The sequence below is a fragment of the Hyperolius riggenbachi genome, chromosome 10 (assembly GCF_040937935.1).
Source record: "Hyperolius riggenbachi isolate aHypRig1 chromosome 10, aHypRig1.pri, whole genome shotgun sequence".
NCBI classification, from domain to species: domain Eukaryota; kingdom Metazoa; phylum Chordata; class Amphibia; order Anura; family Hyperoliidae; genus Hyperolius; species Hyperolius riggenbachi.
The window spans coordinates 151,598,916-151,621,806 of record NC_090655.1 but is presented as its reverse complement, the minus strand read 5'-3'; the positions used below and the strand labels follow the sequence as shown (position 1 = coordinate 151,621,806).

The window sequence follows — 22,891 nt, the reverse complement described above, 5'->3', positions numbered from 1 at the left end:
TGCATACAGAGGCTGGATCTGCCTATACAGCCCAGCCTCTGTTGCTATCCCAAACCCCACTAAGGTCCCCCTGCACTCTGCAATCCCTCATAAATCACAGCCGTGCTGTGAGGCTGTGTTTACATCTATAGTGTCAGTCTCAGCTGTTCCCCCACCTCCTGCATAGCTCCGGTCCCTGCCCCTGTCCCTTCCCTCCAATCAGCAGGGAGGGAAGGGATGCAGGCGGGGACCGCAGTTCTGCAGGAGGCGGGGAGAGCAGCAGACTGACACTATAGAGATAAACACAGCCAGCTCTGACAAGCTGTTTGTCAGCAGCGTGGCTGTGATTTATGAGGGATTGCAGAGTGCAGGGGGACCTTAGGGGGGTTTGGGATAGCAACAGAGGCTGGGCTGTATAGGCAGATCCATCCTCTGTATGCAGATAGTATTCTTCAAACCCACCTCGGGTTCTCTTTAAAGAGGTGTGATTAAGGTGTGGTTGGTGAGGTGGCTTATCAGTGCCATAAAGGTGTGTCTGGAGGTGTAGTTGGAGCATGTCTAGAGATGTGGCAGGCATGTCTTTTTAACTAAATATGTGGTCCTAAATAGTACAAGTCAATCTCATCTTAGAAAACTGGGAGAAGGTATGCTATTCAATGGAAAATCAGGTTTTCATTTTTATAAAAGTTGATTTGCATGATGCTGTCTTGGAAAACAAGTTAAGAACTGTTTATAAATGAAAAATGTATGTTCTCCAGTGTTTTCATGACCAGAGAACTTCAGAAAATGAGATCCTTTGTCTTCTCATCTGATCTATCCACTAGTGTATCTGCAAGGGACCATCAGTACATTTGACTTTCTTCCTCCAGTTTCTCTTTGAAACAATTTACATTATTGTAGGCACAAGCACAGGCACAGTCCCCCTGTATCAAACAAACGCCAAATACAATTTCCACATATTACCTTTCTTATAGCACAAGAATGTTTTATCATTTTTTTTGTACCCATCTCGAAATCATTGTGTAGTTTAGCATTTTAAAGTGTACCTGAGAGGAATGGAAAAAAATATACTTACCTAGGGCTTCCTCCAGCCCCCTTCAGGCCAAAGGTTTCCTCGCCATCCTCCTGGGCCTCCTTGATCCTCCGATAGTCTGCACAGTAAATCCTCCAGCCGGGTGAGTTGGTGCACGCATGAGCCTCCATCACTGGGAGCAATTTGGCAATTTGCTCCTGTGCACGCCGGGACCATTCTGCACCTGTGGCTGCATGTGCTGAACGCATCTACGGGAATTACCAGGCAGGCTATTGGAGGATCAATGCAAACCAAGAGAATGGCAAGGGAGCCATCGGCCTGAAGGGGGCTAGAGGAAGCCCTAGCTATGTGTTTTTTTTTTTTTTTTTTTGCCCATCTCAGGTTTTCTTTAAAGCAAAGTTGAATTTGGTTTAATTTTGATAAATTTGTTCAAAAATTGCCAAGTAATCAGCATCAGTAAGTAGTAATTTTTATAGGTACTATTGTAATTTCTCCTTTGTTACAATAGTGATAATGGCTTCAATTCAGTAAGACAGGTTAGGTAAAAAAAATAAAATAAAGGGTCTGTAAAATACTGCATTCGGTGTTCCAGAGTAGACTTTTTTTGATTTACATGTTAAAATAACAGTTTAGTCATTTGACAAGAAACTGCATGACAATTCACTAAGATTTTTATCTCATGCGGTATTTCATTTGGTAATTTTAGGGAATTGTGTGGTATTTCATTCAATGTTTGATTATGAATTATTGCAATGCAGGAAAAATGGTTGAAAGATGTGATACAAATAGCATTTTTTTTTTTAATTATACTGACAAGGTGCACAAAATTAACATTTGTATTAGCTCAAAACCAATATTACTGTACTGTATATTATTAACTATCATTACTAAGTATTTACTACATAAAAAACAGAAATGAGGGAAAACCCATATGTTTTTATTATCTTTTTTTTATTTTCCTGAATAATTTATTTAGTTTTCCCTGCTCTGCTTGGTTTTGTTAGTTACCGGCTTTTTGTTAGTTACCAACTGCTCCAGGCTGGAGATAAATACAGAACATTTCACTTGGTTTACCATATGCATCTATTCTTTGTGAATTGACACTTACGAGGTACTGGATTTACCTCACAAGTTGAAAAATGAACCATATTAGTCAGTGATTTCAGTTTTCCATGCGGAAATAAGGGACTTCAGAAAACAAAACCGGAAACGGGCTCACCAGGCTGTTACTGAAATGGCACTTCCCATCCTGCTGTGCTTTTCTGCAATGTACCTACCTCCAGTTTTCTGTTAGCCCCCATAAAAATAACATACTGTAAGATATTGTACATACGAGTCCAGATACAAAGATCACACCACTGCAGCCACGTGCCCCAGTCCATGTTGCCAGCTGTAAACTATAGTGATGTCATCTGTACCTTCTGAAGAGTGGGCGCACTAGAACGCAGTGAACAGATCTTTACATCAGCCATCCAAAGAAGGAGCTCTAGCTTTGGCTTTGTCTGCACTTTAGAGGGGTACATTTAAAATAGGCACAAAATCTAACCAATAGCAGAATCCCAGTAGAATTACTGATAGTGTACTGTCTCCTGTTCCCGTTAGTAAAATATTGGTAATGTTACTAACGTCCTATTATTGCCTACCAGTGACTTAGCCAGTTTAAAAATGGGCTAGGTCCGTCACCCCGGCCAGCGCGCGTACACGCGCATCCGCCCACCGCGCACGCACCTGCCCGCCCCTTGGTTGTCCTGCTCTGTCAAAAGGGTGTCCCTGCGGCATATGCGCAGTAGCGCAAACGCAGGGATACACACATACACGGACACACACGGACGCAGAGACAAAGGGGTTTTATTATGTAGGATTCCACCCGAACTCCTGCATTACCCTTTCCCTACCTACACCTAACACTAACTCCCCCACCAAAGCCTAACATGTCTCCCCTCTATACCTATGCCTAACACCAGCCTATCTGCCCAGCTACCGCCGCTATCCATCATCACTATCTTTACTCCCCCACATTAGTGCCTCCATAGCCAATTTTATTGTAACCCCTTTAAAGAGACTCTGAAGCGAGAATAAATCTCGCTTCAGAGCTCATAAATAGCAGGGGCACGTGTGCCCCTGCTAAAACGCCGCTATCCCGCGGCTAAACGGGGGTCCCTTCACCCCCAACCCACCCCCCACAAAAGTGTGTCGTAAAAAAGTCGCTGGCTGTCTCTTCCTGGAGGCAGGGCTAACGGCTGCAGCCCTGCCTCCAGTCGCGTCTGTCAGCGGCCCATCGCCGCCTCTCCCCCGCCCCTCTCAGTGAAGGAAGACTGAGAGGGGCGGGGGAGAGGCGGAGATACGCGCTGACAGACGCGCGTGGGGCAGGGCTGCGGCGGTTAGCCCTGCCCCAACCAGGAAGCGCTCCCCCGGTGTATCGAGGGGGATTTGGGGGTGAAGGGACCCCGTTAAGCCGCGCTATAGCGGCGTTTTAGCAGGGGCACACATGCCCCTGCTATTTATGAGGTCTGAAGCGAGATTTATTCTCGCTTCAGACTCTCTTTAAAGAGTGGTCATAATTTGCTCAATGTTGCCTGTAAAGTGTTGTGGAAAAAGCATCCGTTCTATACAAATGTATCAAACCATTTCATGGGTGGTTATGGGAAATCTGATCACAAATAATTCCATGTAAGTCAGAAAGGGAGCAGTTCTTTCTGAAGATAATATAGATTTCCTGAAAAGCAGTTGTAAAGCACTTCATGTTACTGCTGCCTAGCCTAGGCAAAGGAGAAGGCACTTCCTATTACAGTTCTGTAATAAGCATTTTTCAACTTTGCAGTGATCAAAAATATGAAACATTACATTATAATTATATTAATAATAACAAGAATTATTTATTTTGGTGAAACTTGTTGAAGGGAACCTGAAGCAAGAGGTATATGGAGGCTGCCATATTCAATTAATTTTAAAGGGAGTCTGAAGCGTAATTAAAAACAAAAAAAGAGATACTTAGCTATGGAGAGGGAAGGTTCTGGGTCCTTTAGAGCCTTTTTGTTTTCCTCCCGGTGCCCACGTTCCCCCACAGGCATCCCCATTCGCAGTCTACAACACATGGGTGGTAGACTGCTCTCTCATTTCTGGTGAGCTTCAGGAGGCTTCTGAAGATGGGCCACAGTGTACTGCGCCCTCTTCTGCACAATTGTGCGTGCCCAGTAAAGAGCCACCAGTTTTGGGAGCCCGAGTGCTTCTGAAGATTGCTGAAGTCTCCCGCGGTGGGAGATTTAAACCGAGAAGCCTGCGAGGGAACGAGGGGACTGGGAGGAGAATGGGAAGGCTCTATAGGGCCCAAAGCCCTCCCTCTCCTTAGGTAAGTACGTTTTTTTGTTTTAATTTTAACTGCAGATTCTCTTTAACCACTTCAGTTGTTTTCACTTTATGCATCCGAGCAATTTTCACCTCCCATTCATTAGCCTATAACTTTATCACTACTTATTACAATGAACTGATCTATATCTTGTTTTTTCCGCCACCAATTAGGCTTTCTTTGGGGGGTACATTTTGCTAAGAGCCACTTTACTATAAATGCATTTTAACGGAAAGAATAATAAAAAAACAGAAAAAATTCATTATTTCTAAGTTTTCAGCCATTATAGTTTTAAAATAATACATGCCTCCATAATTAAAACTCATGTATTGTATTTGCCCATATGTCCCGGTTATTACACCATTAAAATTATGTCCCTATCACGATGTATGGCGACAATATTTTATTTGGAAATAAAGGTGCATTTTTTCCGTTTTGCATCTATCACTATTTACAAGTTTAAAATAAAAAAAAATTAGAAATATTTCATCTTTACATTGATATTTAAAAAGTTTAGACCCTTAGGTAAATATTTACATTTTTTTTTTATATTAAACATTTTATTTGGGCATTTTTGGGAGGGTGGGATGTAAGCCATAGTTTTATAATGTAAATGTGTCTTGAGTTTGATTTTTTTCACTTTTAGTTGTAGTTTTACTTTTTGGCCACAAGATGGCGGCCATGAGTTTGTTTACATGACGTCACTCTAAGCGTAACATACGCTTAGAGCGACGTATGGGGGACGTTACAGCCAGAAAAAGCGCAGCTTCCGAGAGAAGCTGTCGCTTTTTCAGCGGGGGAGAGGAATCCGTGATCGGGCACCAAAGCCCGATTCACTGATTGCCAGGCTAACGAACCGCGGCCGGGAGCTCACGTGCACGCGTGCGATCGGCCTCGGGAGCGCGCGGACGCGCACATGGCCTCCTGGGCGTAGCTAGTACGTCCAGGAGGCCAAAGTAGTTAAACAATACCAGTTGACTGGTTATTCTGCTGATCCTCTGCCTCTGATACTTTTAGCTATAGATCTTTAACAGGTGTTTCTGACATTTTTGTCTAATCTGATAAGATTAGCTGCATGTTTTTTTCTGGTGTGAGTCAGACACTACTACAGCCAAATAGATCAGCAGGGCTGCCAGGCAACTGGTATTGTTTAAAAGGAAATAAAATATGACAGACTCCAAATGCTTCTTGCTCCAGGTTCACTTTAAGTGCTGTGTGATTTTCTAATAAATTCCATTTAATGACTTTCCAGGTTCCTACCACAATGGAAATGTTTTGCTGCTACGGTCCAGTGGTTCCAAATGGATATGGTGCTTGCTATAACCCACAGTCAGAACACATTCTTTTCTGCATCTCAAGCTTCAAAGACTGCAAAGAGACTTCATCTACCTTGTTTGCCAAAGCTCTAGAGGAAAGCCTTACTGAGATGAAGGACCTATGCCTAAAGTACAACAGTAAACCACAAACACCAGTCAAAGAAAAAAAAGCGGATTCTCAGAATGGACACAGAACTTAACTGGCATAACAGTGTAAATATGTCAACTGTATCTATTTATTTATTGTAATTATATTTTGGTAAACAGAAAAAATATATTAGAGAAATCAAGATAAAAAGGTCACAGAAATACAGCCAAATGAAAAGAACAAACCTGCTAAAGCAAATAGGATAGAAAGCAATTTAATATAAAGTACCAAAAGTTACTAACATTTCACAATTCTATTAGCCCATCCAATAAATACTCTATTTAATTGTGTAAGGCACCTATCTGTCTTAATGGGCCATATACAATTCACTATTTCACCTGAGTTTTGTCCTAGGTGATAATTTTTCACCTTCAATTTAAAATAACGTTCCAGCACTTCAACTAAAAAAAGTAACAAAAAGTAGATGAAAAAGGACTATCAAAATAATTTTGAATATTTTTTTGCATTTTGGTGGCTTAAAGGGCATTTTATTGACAAGTTTAAAAATATCACCTAGGAGAAAACTCAGGAGAAAAAGTTAACTGCATATGGGCCAATGGCTTATTTTAACAGTGTTAAAGAGACACTGAAGCGAGACTAAATCTCGCTTCAGGTCTTATATATAGCAGGGGCACGTGTGCCCCTGCTAAAACGCAGCTATACCGCGGCTAAACGGGGGTCCCTTCACCCCCAACCCACCCCCCGCAAAAGATGGTCGGCAAGTTGGTCGTGGGGATTGTCTTCCTGGAGGCAGGGCTAACGGCTGCAGCCCTGCCTCCAGTCCCGTCTATCAGACGCGCATCGCCGCCTCTCCCCCGCCCCTCTCAGTGAAGGAAGACTGAGAGGGGCGGGGGAGAGGCGGAGATACGCGTCTGACAGACGCGCATGGGGCAGGGCTGCGGCGGTTAGCCCTGCCCCAACCAGGAAGCGCTCCCCCACTGCACGGAGGGGGTTTGGGGGGACAGGGACCCCCGTTAAGCCGCGCTATAGCGGCGTTTTAGCAGGGGCACACATGCCCCTGCTAGCTATGAGGTCTGAAGCGAGATCTATTCTCGATTCAGACTCTCTTTAAGTTTAGGCATACACCCCTACTGAATAAATAATAGTTCCCCTATTTATGTTAGTTACGGTAAGCCAAATGCTTAAAGTGCACCTGAGATGGGCGATTATGAAGAAGAAGTGCATACACACACTATATTAAACTTAGCCAAGATGGCCATTTGTAGCCACCTCAATCAATAATTGAGCATGTCCAAGTATTGCCCAGTCCTCAGTGAACTGTCCCCAGTTGAAGTTACTCATCCTCCTAGGTCTTAGGCACTCTTCGAGCAGCTTTCCATAAGTAGTTCCACAGATTCGTGCATCCATACTACGCATGCACAATTCTAGACTTGTGCTTACGTAGTACAGATGCACTTATCTTCAGAACTATATGGGAACACAAGTTGTTTAAAAGGCTGCCCAAGGCGTGCCTGGAAACTATTTACCTAGCAGGGCAAATAACTTCAACCGGGGATGGCGTAGGAACAATCGGACAGTCCGACCGCTCCTGCATGCACTACACCACCATCCTGATATAGCAGAATGAGGTATCTTTGCAGCACTCAATGCCTGAACTGTCTCCTATGGGACTAAGGCCCATATGCAATTCCCTTTTTCTCCTGAGTTTTCTCTGAGGTAATATTTTTACACCTTGTCATAAATTGCCTTTTAGACCGCCAGCAAGCAAGAAAATACTCAAAATAATTTGATAGCACCTTTTCTACAAATTTTGGGTACTTTTTCAGTTTTAAACTGCTGAAAATTTAATTTAAATAGAATATGAAAATGATCTCCTAGGAGATATCTCAGGTGAAAAAGTTAAATTGCATATGGGCCTAAGTCCCAAGTCCCAATCCATATGTTTGACATTTATTGTGTATGTGTACTTCAGGCTGCTGTAAGATAAGGGAATAAAATACAAAATTGCCAGGAGTGCATTTAAAAATGGGATAAAGTTCAAGATGGTGTACAGAAACAGCTAACAAAAATAGTTCTCTATAATAATGTTCGTCTTCTGAATGAAAAAGAAGAAATCATGTTATTTGTGTTTGGTGGGCATCACCACATGTGCATAATTAGGAAAGTGTCTGGGCTGCTGCTGAGAGACATGAGTGTCAAAAACTGGACTGGACTTTTTTTTATAAAGCCTGAGAACACCTACAAAGGAACAAGGCAAATTCTCAATTAAAAACGCATTCTGTAGGTGTGCTTTCCTATACTTCTTTTAAAAAACAATGTAGTCTACCGGTCCTTTTAGGAGGCAATTGCGTACTCGCATATCAGGCCCCAGAATCCATTACCTCTATGGACACTGCAGTGGGATAAGAGTTCTTTGGCTGATGGATCAACCCTTCTTACTGCATCATGCTAACACAGAAAATGCATTGCAGAGTTAAATGCAAAGCAGCGGCGTGTTATACAATACCTGCTTTCAACACTATCTTCTCTTCAGTGTAGCACCGCCTTGTAAAGACAATCACCATGTAAATCCTGGCACATGACATGAATCATAAGCTGCATAGTGATTGACTGCAAGGCACAGGAACAAACAGAAGAGGAGTGAGGAGCTCCCACCCTGCTGCTGGAAGCAGGTAATGTATAAAGCTCCACTGCCGCCCCTCTGCATTTAAGTCTGCATTTTATGACAGGAGTGGCCACCAGCTACCCCCCATCCCCTCCCCTCCCTGCAATGGGGTTACGGGGCTATTTTAACACACCTGTGTATAAGCTCTAGTGACTCTAGTGTTCTAATGGGTGTTCTGTACCAGTAAAGAAGTGAACCATTTAAACTTACACTATTATCTATTTTAAACATATTTTAAAAATTATATTAACTATTAGACAAAATGTTTTGATAATATTTTATTTTTGTTTATTTAACCAGAAAGAGGTATTATATGGTGAGCCACATTAGGGAGGGTCATTAGGCTCATGCAAGCTATGATTTGTTCATAAGTTTTACTTCAGTGGAAATAATGTAATCTACCTACCAGCAGCCACCATGCTAGTAACCTTTTATGTACTCTCATTTTCACTAAGTGCAATAAGAATGCATTGTTAAGCAATATCATACCATTATTCATTAACAAAATTGCATTTGATAGAATTAGCATCGTGTATAGTTATAGTAAGTATGTAAAAAAAAAGTGGCACTAGGTCAGCATTAATTTCTCATTAGTGGGACCATGCAGCAATTATCATGTAATACGCACTAACTAAACAGAGATTTCCTATCATAAATTAAATTAGGCTGCATTCAGTGAGTCAAGAAGTAAAATAAGATTTGATTTTGCTTAATACAACCTACCTTACATGTTTTTCTGTCTATAGCGCTTCCGGCTGTAACTATGTCTACGATAAAAAGAAAAGCAATAATATTCTCCTAGTAGAATACCTTCACTGTCACTTCTGAGTAGAAATAGTTAAGGTTGCTACAATGTAGATATAGAAGAGCAATAATAGTATGTGATGCCGAACTAACCCACCTTGAAAAAGTAACTTAAAGGCAGACTAAAAGCAAAATTCTGGAAGCAAAATGTTGTTTACCTTAAAGAATTAAATTTTTAAGTTTCGAAACGTATTTTAAAGGATACTCGAGTTTTACATCCTTGGGGCTTCTTCCAGCCCTTCAGTTAAACAGGCCCCTCTGAGTCCTCCAGATCATCACCAGTGCACCATTGTCTACTAATATGCTGGGCCTGGAAATTAAACTCCAGTCTTTATTATTACTTTAAATTTGAGAGTCACATGGTCACTGCTGTATGGTCACTTTTTATATTCACTTAACTTACAATCTGCATCGTTCAATTTTAGGTTTAGTTGGGCTAAATGTTATTTAGTGCACTAAACCTAAATCTTGCTTAAAGCCCCCCCAAGCTATTAAACGTTTCTAGATAATTTCCTTGTTACCATAACATCGCTTGTGTTACTTAGGTACTCACGTTAAATTTGCTGTCCGCCACCTATACAAGGCACTCTTACCATTGCTTGGTGCATCAGGGTCAGTGTACTTTATAAGTACACTTATAGTTTAAAGTGCAACTCCAGCTTTCTCAATTTTCTAAAGAGTGGAAATAGATTTAATCCTCTGCCAGGATTTTATTTATATCTGTGTCCCCTTTACCCTGATTTTTCCTCACTTGCTATGATTATGGAACTCTGCTAATCTTCCTGTTTGTCCAGTATTTCTTCTTTCGGTCCTTGGAGGCTCTTGATCCCTTGGGTGAGATCGCAGTTTGTCAGAGGGTGATCTAACCATAGGGGTAGAGCATCACAGGGAGGACAGGAGGAAGAATTTCAGTACTGGATCCAGGGGATTTCTGCAGTATGATTTGTTTCCTGCTTTTAGGCTGGTTTCACAGTAAGACGTTAAAGTCCCACGTTACAGCAGCCAGTAACGCAGCCTAACTCACAGCACTGTAAAATCAATGTGCTGTTCACAGTGCACACGTTGGGTTACATAGTAACGCAGCACATTTAAACAAAGTGCTGCATGCTGTACGTTATACTGGGCTAAGCCACGTTAGACTGTTTGCACATGCTCAGTAATGTTGGAGGAGGAGGTCTCCCCTCCTCCTCCACGGCCAGCCACATGGCTAATTAATATTCACTGCACTGTGATGACTCTTGGTGGGACTGTAGTGTTGTCTGGATCATGAACGAATCGTTCAATTGATCCGGATCTTTTTTGTCGAATCATCCGGATCATCACAATGAAAGATTCGGTTCACAGTGGATGTCTGTCTGGAAGAAACAGGAACATACAGAATGTACAGTGCAGGAAAAGTCCTGTCCTGCTAATCATTTCACCCAGTCTGATGCCCTAGTAAAATGATTCAAATGATTCGGTTCAAAGATCCAGATCTTTTCAATGATCCGAATCAAATGATCCGAATCCTTAAAAAGATCCGGACTTCCTATCACTAACCTGGAGCGGCTGCTTTGAGAGCTGCATAGCGCAGCTCAATCTGACGTCCAACTTCAACACCATCATGCGTTGCGTTAGGGGCACGTTATGCGACCATAACGTCCCCTAAAACGCAACGTCTTGGTGGGAAAGTAGCCTTAGGGTCTAAAAGCACATGAAAAAAATGGTACTGCTTTTAGACCATAAAATCAGGAAGGAATCATACCGCCAGGGAGGTTATGGAATCCACTACATGGTCAGTAACTCTTACAGAGTGTGGAAAGGTTATAAGCATAATAATATTATCTTTTTATAGATATCAAATGAGCCATAGTTTGTCAATAGCTTATATTTTTTATTTAAATGTATTTTAAACATTACCCAATTATTTATTTATAAAAAGTATAAAGGTAATTTATCTTTAAATCCATTTTGAAAAAAAGGAATATTTTTATTACAGATCATAACATGTAATTGCACATAATGGCTGCTTTGCTTGCTGTCAGGAGCACAAACTCACTTTTAGGCTGCAGTAAACGATAAGCCAGCCAAAATAATACCTTCTTTACTGGATTACGTAAAGCAAATCTGAAGAGGGAAAAAAAAGTTTGATGCTCAACTACTGTGTAGATTGAAGCCTTCCCCGAACTTCCTCAATCTTCCTCTATCCCTCTGCTGCTTGCCAGGACCCTCTTCAAGGACGCACTCCGCTCTGTGTACAAGCATGGCCATGCAAGAGTGGCTCTGTGCTACTGCACAGGCATTGGCTGTACTTTGCGCCTGCACAGTGTGGCCTCGCTTACATGGAGAGCAGCAGCAAGCACCATATTTAACAATACTGTGAAATATTTTCTAAGGATCCCAGCACAGGAGCAGAGGACCATAAGATGATCAGGGCAGCTTCTGCATGATCCAGAGGCTTCCCTCTACTAAGGAATATATGTTTTCCTTGTTTCAGGTACACTTTAACTGGTAAAAAAAAAAGGTGAAGGAACCAGTATAATAGCGGCAATACTCATAAACCTGGGTTACCTAAAATAGGTAACCACTTAAAGTACAGGTAAAGAACTACTATCTGTCTCCACTTGGGTGTCTGATCTTGATAGAAAATCCAGTTATGGTTGCACTCCAAAAGTACAAGCTGTGAAACTAGCCTGGCAATCAGCGTAACTGCAGAGAAGCTACAATACTAGGGATAGGAGGCAATAAATCTTTTTAAAAACTTACATACTAAAAAGGAGTGTAAATCGAAAATAACTTTCTTTTGAAGAAACAACAAACTTAAAAGACAGGTATTGTGAAAAAATTCAAAATTTTAAATACATACATATAAAAAGTACATCTCACCCAGAGTACAATGCACTATAGATAATTTTTTTTTCCTATGTTGCTGTCACTTGCGTTAAATTGTAAAAAGCTGACAGATCTGACAGGTGTTGGACTAGTCCATCACCTTGATTCTCAGTATCCCGATTATTATTTTTACCCCCGAAAAGGATCTATACAAGAGTCTTAAAGCCTCCCTACCCATTTGCACACAATTTTGGCAGTTGCACTAAGTAACTGCTGTTCAGTAAGTGCGTTTGTAAATAAAGAAATAACTGGGAAACCCCCATGAGAAGATGGGACTAAATTCAAAACTTGACCGACCGGACAGATTTTCACTACCTACTCTAAGGCGTCAATTCATCAAGCATTACCGCATTCGGTAATGCTGAAAACAGATGATTTTACCGATCACTTAGGAAAGCTTCAATTCACCAAGGCTATTACCCCATTAAAAATATAGATATTGAAGGATGCTGCCGTCTTAAAGGGAACCTAAACTGAGAGGGATATGGATTTTTTCCTTTTAAAATAATACCAGTTGCCTGAATCGCCTGCTGATCCTGTGTCTCTAATACTTTTAGCCACAGCCCCTGAACAAGCATGCAAATCAGGTGCTCTGACTGAAGTCAGACTGGATTAGCTGCATGCTTGTTTCAGGGTGTGATTCAGCCACTATTGCAGTCACAGAGATCAGCTGGACTGCCAGGCAACTGGTATTGTTTAACATGAAACATCCATATCACTCTCAGTTAAGGTTCCCTTTAAATACTCACACCAGCTGTGTAACCTAAGCAGGGCATGTGTAAAGTCTCATGTGTTTTGTTTTTTATTTCCTTTTGTTTTTTATTCTGTTCCGGCAATATGAAAGGAAGGAAGGGGTTCCTCCAATAAATGTAAAATATTTTATATTTGTCAGCATGCAGCTGAAAAAAGGCTGCTATTTATTATTATAATTTAGAAAATAGATTTCATTTCTGAAATCTTGTATTTTTAATTTGGGTCCACTTTAACTTTTTCACCTGAGTTATCTCCTACAAGATAATTTTTTATATTCTCTTTCAACTACATTTTCAGCATTTTACAAATGAAAAAGTACCCAAAAGATGATGAAAAAGTACCGTCAAATTTATGTTAAGTATTTTCTTTCTTGCTGGTGGCTTGAAATGCATTTTATAATAAGTTGTGAAAATAAAATATCACCTAGGAGAAAACGTGAATTGCATATGGGCCATGGAGTCATTACCACACTGAGATGAAACAGGGTATATCATTTACAACTGGAATAAATATTGATATATTGATATCCTGAGCACAAACCCTGATGGGAAATTTCAGATAACTTGATATATTAAAACAAATAGTTCAAAAATGTAAATTATACATTTCTATTACATAAAATACAGTAGACAATCCAAATCAAACTAGAGGGTATAGTATGTCTTTTAATAGTACATAAACCAGTGCCAAACTTGTAAGTAGCATTCATAACACTGCCTTATAAAAAGGGAATTGCAGGAAGCACTGTTCCTTGGATACTGGAGGGATAGGTGTAAATAGGTGTAAACAGCAGCTTATCTGCCAGTATGTCTGTTGCAAATGTTAAAATAACAAGCGATTCATAGCTGGACTCCATCCAGGCTCTGTGCAGTCACAGAGCACTCCACTCTACTGTGCACAAGATTCATCCTCTAAGATCCTGACTAATTCAAGTGCACAATACCCTGTAACCCATGTGCCCTCCATGGTGTGATACATGCTACCATCAGCCCAACCTTAAAAGAACACCGTACTTAAAGGGATATGGAAGCTGCCATATTTATTTTCTCTTAAAGCGGACCCCAGCCGAAGCTCAGGATCAAAATCAGATACTCCCCTTAAGAGCGTAGTGGTTGGCGCTCTTGCCTTGCAGCGCTGGGTTCCTCGGTTCGAATCCCAGCCAGGTCAACATCTGCGAGGAGTTTGTATGTTCTCCCCGTGTCTGCATGGGTTTCCTCCCGGCACTCCAGTTTCCTCCCACATCCCAAAAACATACAGATAAGTTAATTGGCTTCCCCCTAATTGGACCTAGACTGTGATGCATGCACTACACGACATATAGGACTATAGTAGGGACTAGATTGTGAGCCTCTCTGAGGGACAGTTAGTGACAAGACAGTATACTCTGTACAGCACTGTGTAATATGTCGGCACTATATACTTAAATAAATAGAGAGGAAAGACTCAGGATCCTATTGAGGCCTTCCTTGGTACTCAGATGTCCCCCGTTGCCAACCGTGGTTCCCCTCCAGATTGAGACTGCACTCCTTCCCATCTTGCAGCGTGGCCGCGCAGTAGCTTACTGCGCATATGTGGCAGGATCGTGTGGCTCCAATGAGATTATAGACAATGCATTGTCGCTAATCTTTGGTGGGGGAACATTACAATACAGAGGGAAGCCTCAATAAGATCCAGAGACTTCCCTCTCTTTAGGTAAGTATATAATTTTGTACCCGAGGTTTGGCTCGGGTACACTTTAGAATAACAGTTGCCCGTCAGTCATGCAAAGCCATGCTAACCATACAGGTGGCAGAAGTGTCTGAACTGCACACATGGAACAAGCATGTGGCTAATATGGCTAGCACCGATCACCATACTCATTCTGGGTCTGATGCTGAACATATTAGAGGCACAAGATCAGCTGGGAAATTGGCATAGTTTAAAAGGAAAGATGGCAGCCTTCACATCCCTCTGACTAATATGCCCCTTTAAGGTGCCTATTCTTCACAGTACACCTGAACTGAGAGGGATATAAAGGCTGTCATATGTATTTACTTTTAAACAATACAAGTTGCCTGGCAACCCTGATCATCTTTCTGGTCAGTAGTATCTGAATATCACACCTGAAACAAGCATGTGGCTAATACAGTCAGACTTCAGTCACCAGATCTGCATGCTTATTCAGGGTCTATAGCTAGGAATATTAGAGACAGAGGCTCAGCAGCACAGTCAGGCAATCTGCATTGTTTAATCTCTAGGCAACCGCGTCACGCAACTGGGTGTGACCGCAACGCCAGTCCCAGGACAGCCTAACGCCGATTGGCATAAAGTCCTGGGGGGCATTTTTTGCAGGAGATCAAGAGCTCCAATGTGCGCGCATCTCCGCTTGGATGACGGAGCTCCGCCATCAGTCTCCCAGCGGCCATCTATTTACTGTGTACAGCGCTGCGATCTACGGCAGCGCTGTACGGGAGACAGCCGTGTCACTTGGCTGTCCCCTGGGGAAGTTTGACAGCTGATTGCGCGGATTGACTGGCAGGGGGAGGGAGGGAGAGTTACAAAAAAAGCAGCTAAATTTATTTTAAAAAATAAAGGAATAAATATTTGTATGTGGTCTTCGGGGGGGGGGGGGGGGGTAGTATATGGCAGCCTCCATAACACTCTCACTGCAGGTGTGCTTTACATGGCTGCAAAGGAAAAAAGCAAATCTTACATTTAAAATATATGAAATGGAATGCTGCTTCCTAGAATTGTCTAATGTAAATACAATTTGCAAACACAGCTATGCATAGTAAAATATTCAAATATGTATGTGTATATTGTAAATGTGCAGTATAGTTGTACAGCCCTACATAAACAAACTGTATATAGTATATAGGCTTCAATTCATCAAGCATTACCGCATTCGGTAATGCTGAAAACAGCTGAGTTAACGAAGCACTTTAGAAAATGTTAATTCATCAAAGCTGTTACCGAATGAGAAGCTGAAATGACACAGCAATGAGATAAATTACCGACATGTGCTCAACAAATGTTAATTCATCAAGGTTCCCACATTCGCTAACACATTCGGTGTTTATCTCAAGCTCTCCCCTGTCGTTACAGGCTTCGAAAGCCTTCTGTGTGAATGTTTTCATGATTAGCAGGAGCAGGCAGCCAATAGAAACAGCCCCTGTTCTCCTGCAAGTGCCGCTGATAGGTCACACAGGCTTCTCCACACAAGCTTTCAGACCCCCCAAGCAGTGAGCAGAGAGAACGGGTCAAAATATATCCCCAGATTCCCTTCGGTGGTGTAACCCTTTCAGGCCCTGTTTGATAATGCAAAGATGCTGGTGGTGAAATCACCAAGCATGGCATTTGTAATGTCTCCAGGAAGTTCATCTACGTTGTGGCAAATAAATAAAATGTTAAGAAAGACTGATGGACAGATTCAGAGCAGCAGAGGCAGTATAAATAACAGTAACTATAACACCTTTACATCACAAAGGGATGTCTGGATGCCTTCTATTGTTATCAGCTTGTAACAACACAGGGACATTCCAAGCTGCTCTGCACCACTCTGCTGTTATCGAACAGCCTTTGATGAATTGAAGCCTAGTAGTTCGGTAACTTAACGAACCTCTACCACACATGGGAAAATATTGATGAATTAGCACAGTGAAGTGTAAAATACCGAATGCGGTATTTTAAGGACTGGGGTTTTGTTATCGAACACCCTTTGATGAATTGAAGCCATAGTGTCCTGTATGTAAGCATGTGATAATGAAACAATGGTTTTAACTCTGTAAAACAGAAAAGCAATCAATTTCTGTAATCAGTTGTATTTCTATGTAATGTGCAATATGATATGCAATATAACGTCTGCAGTGGTGTTATCACTGGATAGGATTTATGATATGTACATTTCACAGCCTAGCTTGACTTTAATCAGAAGGTGTTTTAAAGTGTCCTCACCAGAATCACAGGACTGGATAGGCTGAATCACACATTTTTGGCTGGCAAGACATTTCATTTGCCTAAACAGTGTTTTTCTGGTAGAAAAGGCTGTAATGCACAGAAACTGCCAGCAGCAAGATAATTCAGAATATTCACCACTGGAACTTCAATGCCGCCCACTGTGCTTCCGCTAATCAGGAAGCACAGTGGGCGGCATTGAAGACGGAGACCTGTGACGTCATGACGCTGCACTCCACGCTTGGAACGCGGAAATCAGGTGAGTAATTGTTCATACGCCTCCGGCCGCCCCCGGACGCCACTGCATAAAACCGGACATTTTAATTGTCCGGTTTAACATGCCTTTTTGGACAGGACACAGTGGCCAAAAACCGGACTGTCCGGTCTAAAACCGGACACCTGGCAACCCAGTCTGGAAGTACTCTAGTACTGATGACCCTGAAGTTTTCTATTTGTGGAGAATTCAAATGCATGTACATAGCAGCCTTGCCTTGGAAATATCAGCTGTCTTTAGGATGGCCATGTGGCTGCCAGCAAATCAACAGAACGGAGGTGCAAAGACAAATGTAACGCCAGGATATCTGTACAGGAGAAAGGCCTGCTAGTGCCTAGTGAGCCTTTCAGAATAGAGAATCAGGTCCAGAATAGAGGTGAGGTGAAGTCAGCCATATTTTGCATTGGCAGTTCCCATAGTGTGAACAAATAAACATTACCCTTTGTAAAATGTTGAGTGACTCAAAATTGAATTTGGTTAATTCTAAAACACACATGCTGTTTAGTGTAAATTAGAAGCAGGGATGGTCGTAGTCAGTCAACTTCTCTACGCTGGAACTACGCATAGTTTAATTGCGTAAATTACGCTTTGCCAAACTACGGCTTTGAAATAAAATATTCGCTTTGTATGCATTTCGTAGACTACGCGTTAAAATACGCAAGTACGCGTAGTGCGAAGCGTAGTGTATGCGGATGCTTATGCCTGCATGCAGAAAATTTTACGCATTAATTCCTATTTAAATGCTTATAGCGGGAACTCTTCTATGCGTACATTCCCCAATACACATGTTAACTACGCATAGTGGGCGTAAGCTACGCGTAGCGGTACTTCGCTACGCGTAAATCTGTAAGCGTAGTTTTGAAACTTCACCTACGAACTACGATGCGTAAATTCGCACTGGCGTAGTTTCTGCTCATCCCTGATTATAAGTATTCCTTATATAAGTATTAGACCCAGAAGTGTAACCACTGGGAAAAGGGTAGGTCGGCAGCAAGCTGTGTTCTGTTCTGGTGATGCTGTCCCTCTTCTGTGCAGTGGCAATATAAGAGGCATCCCTGGCTTCCATTTAGATATACATGTCCCCTTTTAGCACCTCTGAATTTGTATATCAGTCTTTCTTAACATTTTATTTAATACTTAGGGTTTAGATGAACTTTCAATAAACATAAGACACCATGCTTGGATGATCTCAGCAGTTGGTCCTTGGTATCTTGGAGCAGGGGTCTAAGGGCTGTAGGGAAAACCTCTACTGTGCTGGGTCTCTCCTCTGCTGCCTGGGCAAGAGAAACTTGTCTTGCCCGTCAGTATATCAGTGCCAATGGAGTAGCAGGAAGGGGTGCCTCCTGCTATTGGCTGGCTCCTCTGTCTGTAACATTCTATTGAGTCTTGATTGTTGGTTAACGACTGGTCAAAGCTATCGATAAATATCAAACATCCCACTTGGTTTTACCACATCACATGCACCAATTTTTGTGAATTGACATTTGACATTGATTGAGTTATTTACCTCATTGGTCGGTAATTTCAGCTTGCCATGCAGCAACAGCCTTAGTGAATTGACAATTGATAGGATGTTCAGTAAAAATCAGTTCAGTACCAAATGCAGCAAGGCTTAGTGAATAGAGCCCATTGGCTGTTATGCCAATGACTGTCCACAGAGGGAGTCACAATCTAATCCTTACCTTAATCATATGTCCCTACCATAGCCTAAAGCCACTTTGGGTGCAGCCAAATAACTTATCTATATGTTGTTTTGAAGTGTGGACGTAAAGTAGAGAGCCCAGAGGAAACCCATGGAATAGTTTTAGTGCAACGTCAAACTAGGAACCCAGTGATGCAAGGCAAGAGTGCTTTCCACTACATTGCTGTACCATCCACAACACAGAGTGAGGCTGCAGGTACCAAAATATGTCTGCCACTGCAAACAGGAAAAGGTGGATACACACTGCTGCATGGGGGGTATGCTGTTTTTTGTGAAACAGAAGATTAACTGCTTAGAATAGAGGTGAAGTGTAGAATATGGTCATAGCAAAGCCAGGTCTGAAGATAAAACATTCAACAAATATATAACACCTTAGTGAATTCAAAATAAGATTTTACCCATGTGGTAAATTATCAAACGTTTGATAAAGTGTTTGATAAAGCTTAGTGAATTGAGGCCTAAGGCCTCCAGAGATTGGAATCCAGTAATCACCTGCACTCTGCATACAAAAATTGTGTTATTCAGACACTACTGCAGCCAAATAGATCAGCTTGGCTGCCAGGCAACTGGTATTGTTTAAAAGGAAATAAATATGGCAGTCTCCATATCACTCTCACTTCAGTTGTCCTTTAATTTGTGTATCGTTAGAAGCCTGACATGAACAAAGGTTCATCCTGCTCACTTCACTTCATCATTTAGAAAATCAAACCCCAACAGTGAGATGGTGTATTTATTAATAAAAGAAAGTCTAAAATGTCTGTACTGTGCTGGAATTTGACAGGGCTTCTGGCTTTCCAAGTCAGGGCACAATTATATGAGGGTACAAATAAAATATATACTGTTACACTTGATAGTAGCTCTCCACAATTGAGCTGATGAATTTTTCATTCCAGACCAGCATGGGTATGGTAACTGTTTATGGCATAGTAAATAGGTGGTTCTCAGTTTCTCTGGGGAATCACATGGTTACTGTTCTATGTAAGCATAACAACGATGCAATAACGGACATATGAAAGCAGTAACAAGTGCAGACTGGGGAAGGTGGGGGGTAGGAACCATTGCCCACTAACAGACAGAGGCATCCAAATACACTGACCAAGCTGGCTGGAGGCTGGAGCATCGTGCAGGATGCAGTATAAGGTTATTGTTTGCACAAACCTTGCCATACTGCTTATTTTCAAACTCCACAGGCTAAGAAATAAGTATTATTCAGTAAGGGAGCAATCGCACTGGTGTATTTTTCAGAGTTTTGCCGCAATGTGAAAACACATGTAATGATTTGCTAGGTAGCTGCTGCATTACGTTCAAAAAACAACCTGCACTACTTTTCTGCACAACGCTTGTGATTCCTCACTGAAATGACTGGCTACTGTAAAAAAACAAACAACAAAAAACATAAACAATTTATGCCTTCAATCACAGACAAAACGCACATATCATGCGGCAAAACAGTTGTGGGAAATTGTGTGCAGCTCCTGCAGACACAAGTCCCTAAGAAAGTTCATAGGACCATCTGTTGCTCATGAAATGTTAATCACATGCAGTTACACTGGTAACTGGTAAAATTAATGTTGTGTGATTATCATTGCATGTAAGGGATTCGGCCTGTTTTTACTCTTAAGTAGTGTTGGGCCGAACGGTTCGCCTGCGAACGGTTCCATGCGAACTTCCGTGGTTCGCGTTCGCGTCCCGCAGGCGAACGTTTGCGGAAGTTCGGTTCGCCCCATAATGCACCATGGAGGGTCAACTTTGACCCTCTACATCACAGTCAGCAGGCCCAGTGTAGCCAATTAGGCTACACTAGCCCCTGGAGCCACTCCCCCCCTACTAAAAGGCAGGCAGCGGCGGCCATTACGGTCACTCGTGTGCCTGCATTAGTGAGAGTAGGGCGAGCTGCTGCACACTCTCTCATAGGGAAAGATTAGTTAGGCTTAGCTTGTCCCTGGCTGCATACCTGTTCTGTGAACCCACCACTGCATACCTGTACTGTGAACCCACCACTGCATACCTGTTCATTGAACCCACCACTGCATACCTGTTCAGTGAACCCACCACTGCATACCTGTTCAGTGAACCTGCCAGGCTGCCACTGCATACCTGTTCTGTGAACCCACCACTGCATACCTGTTCAGTGAACCTGCCACTGCATACCTGTTCAGTGAACCTGCCACTGCATACCTGTTCAGTGAACCCGCCACTGCATACCTGTTCTGTTCAGTGAACCCGCCACTGCATACCTGTTCTGTTCAGTGAACCCGCCACTGTATACCTGTTCTGTTCAGTGAACCCGCCACTGTATACCTGTTCTGTTCAGTGAACCCGCCACTGCATACCTGTACTGTGAACCCACCACTGCATACCTGTTCATTGAACCCACCACTGCATACCTGTTCAGTGAACCCACCACTGCATACCTGTTCAGTGAACCTGCCAGGCTGCCACTGCATACCTGTTCTGTGAACCCACCACTGCATACCTGTTCAGTGAACCTGCCACTGCATACCTGTTCAGTGAACCCGCCACTGCATACCTGTTCTGTTCAGTGAACCCGCCACTGTATACCTGTTCTGTTCGGTTAACTAATAATCCCTGAGAATCGGAGGAGTGCTTTTCATCGCTGCTACATTTGGCCGCAGCCAGCGCCACCATAGACTGTAATGGGAATCACATCTACATCGGCGCTCAGTGAGTAACGTCAGGAAGTTGCTTAAAAAACACAATAATTTGGCCTCCAGCAATCGCTGGAAGCCGAATTATATCATTCCCCACTATCCATGGCGTCCTGGAGGGGAAATAGTAATTAACATGGCCTGGACTTGTGCAGAATCAGGATCAGCCATATACCGGCTGTATCCTGCGCTCAAGTCTACCGGCGTCGATTTCAAATGTATGCCTGAGAATCCCAAAGTCTATCAACACTGCACGGCTAATAGGTACTTTTGCTGCATGCACTATAAGGGCACATGTACCATCCAGGACATAATATAATTGTATTTAAGAACCTACAGCTTGTAGGTGTCTGTAAACATTTAGGGATGGCTCACATTGCAAGCACTCTTTAAGTGCTAATGATTTGAAAAGCTCTTGCTAATACAATGCTATGGGTGAGTTCTATAAAATCACATTGCTCAGGTGAGAACACACACATAGCATTACATGAACAAGAGCTTTTCAAATCAAAAGCTTTTAGAAAATGCTCTTCCAGTGTGAAACTACCCTTACCCTGTAGCTATATAAGGAAAAGATCCAAGTCCTGATTATCCTTAAAATCACCTAAGGTGTTTTTAAGTTTAATCAGGGAAATAAATAACATTACTGCAGCACTAACAAAAGTATACAGCCCAAATCAGAGCCAACCTAGTTCTGGCTTTCAAGGACCTTATATTATATACCCATAGCTCCACCCCCTACTTATCTCATCAGTCCTCATTAATGCATCACTTGGAGTTGTCTGAATGCTTACTAATAATATGGGAGGAGAACTATCTCCACATTCAGGCCTGGAACCCACTACAAAACGCTATCGCTAATCGCATTCGCTAGCGTTTTGTATAAGCAGTTTGCAGGCGATTTCATGAGCGTTTTTAGTAGCGATTTTAAAAAGTATATTCAATTTGCCAGCGGTTGTGTAGTGATTAGCGGTTTTAATTCTGATTGGTCTTTTCAATTCATTTTCATTTTGTTACAGTGTGCAGTAACCTCAAAACGCTAGCAAAATCACTCAGTGCAGGTTTTGATGAGCGATTATGCCATCATTTATATACTTTACATTGCAGAAACGCTAAACGTGAAAAATGCTGCATGTCTTGCGATTTGATAATCGCAATCGCTCCAGTGGAATTTAGCCCATCCATTCAAATCAGCTGAGCGTTTATGGAAATCGCTAGCGGTTTGAATCGCTCCCTAAACGCTCAGAAAATCGCTCTAGTGGGTTTGAGCCCTCAGGCAGGTAACACACTAAGCAGAACCGCATGCATTTTCCCCATAGCACATAGTGGAAAATGCATATGCGATTCTACCTAGTGTGTTCCTACCCTCAGAGATGCCAGTAATCACATGGGGGGGTGTATCCTCTGCCCTGCCAGTGTACCCCACATTATAGTTAC

The 22,891-nt window shown here is 42.2% G+C and overlaps 1 protein-coding gene and 1 long non-coding RNA gene across 6 annotated transcripts in view; one reads left to right on the top strand and one right to left on the bottom strand.

Annotated features, from left to right (window-relative positions):
• The window catches only part of CHAT (choline O-acetyltransferase), a 146,628-nt gene extending 140,723 nt beyond the window's left edge, over positions 1-5,905 (top strand). Inside the window, exon 15 of the mRNA XM_068258835.1 lies at positions 5,611-5,905. Coding sequence (XP_068114936.1) covers positions 5,611-5,874 — 264 coding nt within the window. The 3' untranslated portion in view covers positions 5,875-5,905. The remainder of the gene's footprint in view (positions 1-5,610) is intronic.
• Positions 1-22,891, bottom strand: part of LOC137536591 (uncharacterized) — a 156,340-nt gene that overhangs the window by 123,734 nt on the left and 9,715 nt on the right. For all 5 annotated transcript variants that reach the window (XR_011024583.1, XR_011024582.1, XR_011024581.1 and 2 more), the window contains exons 2-4: positions 9,458-9,562; positions 9,172-9,272; positions 5,619-5,799 (exon numbers count right to left, since the gene is read on the bottom strand). This is a non-coding gene — a long non-coding RNA (uncharacterized lncRNA). The remainder of the gene's footprint in view (positions 1-5,618; positions 5,800-9,171; positions 9,273-9,457; positions 9,563-22,891) is intronic.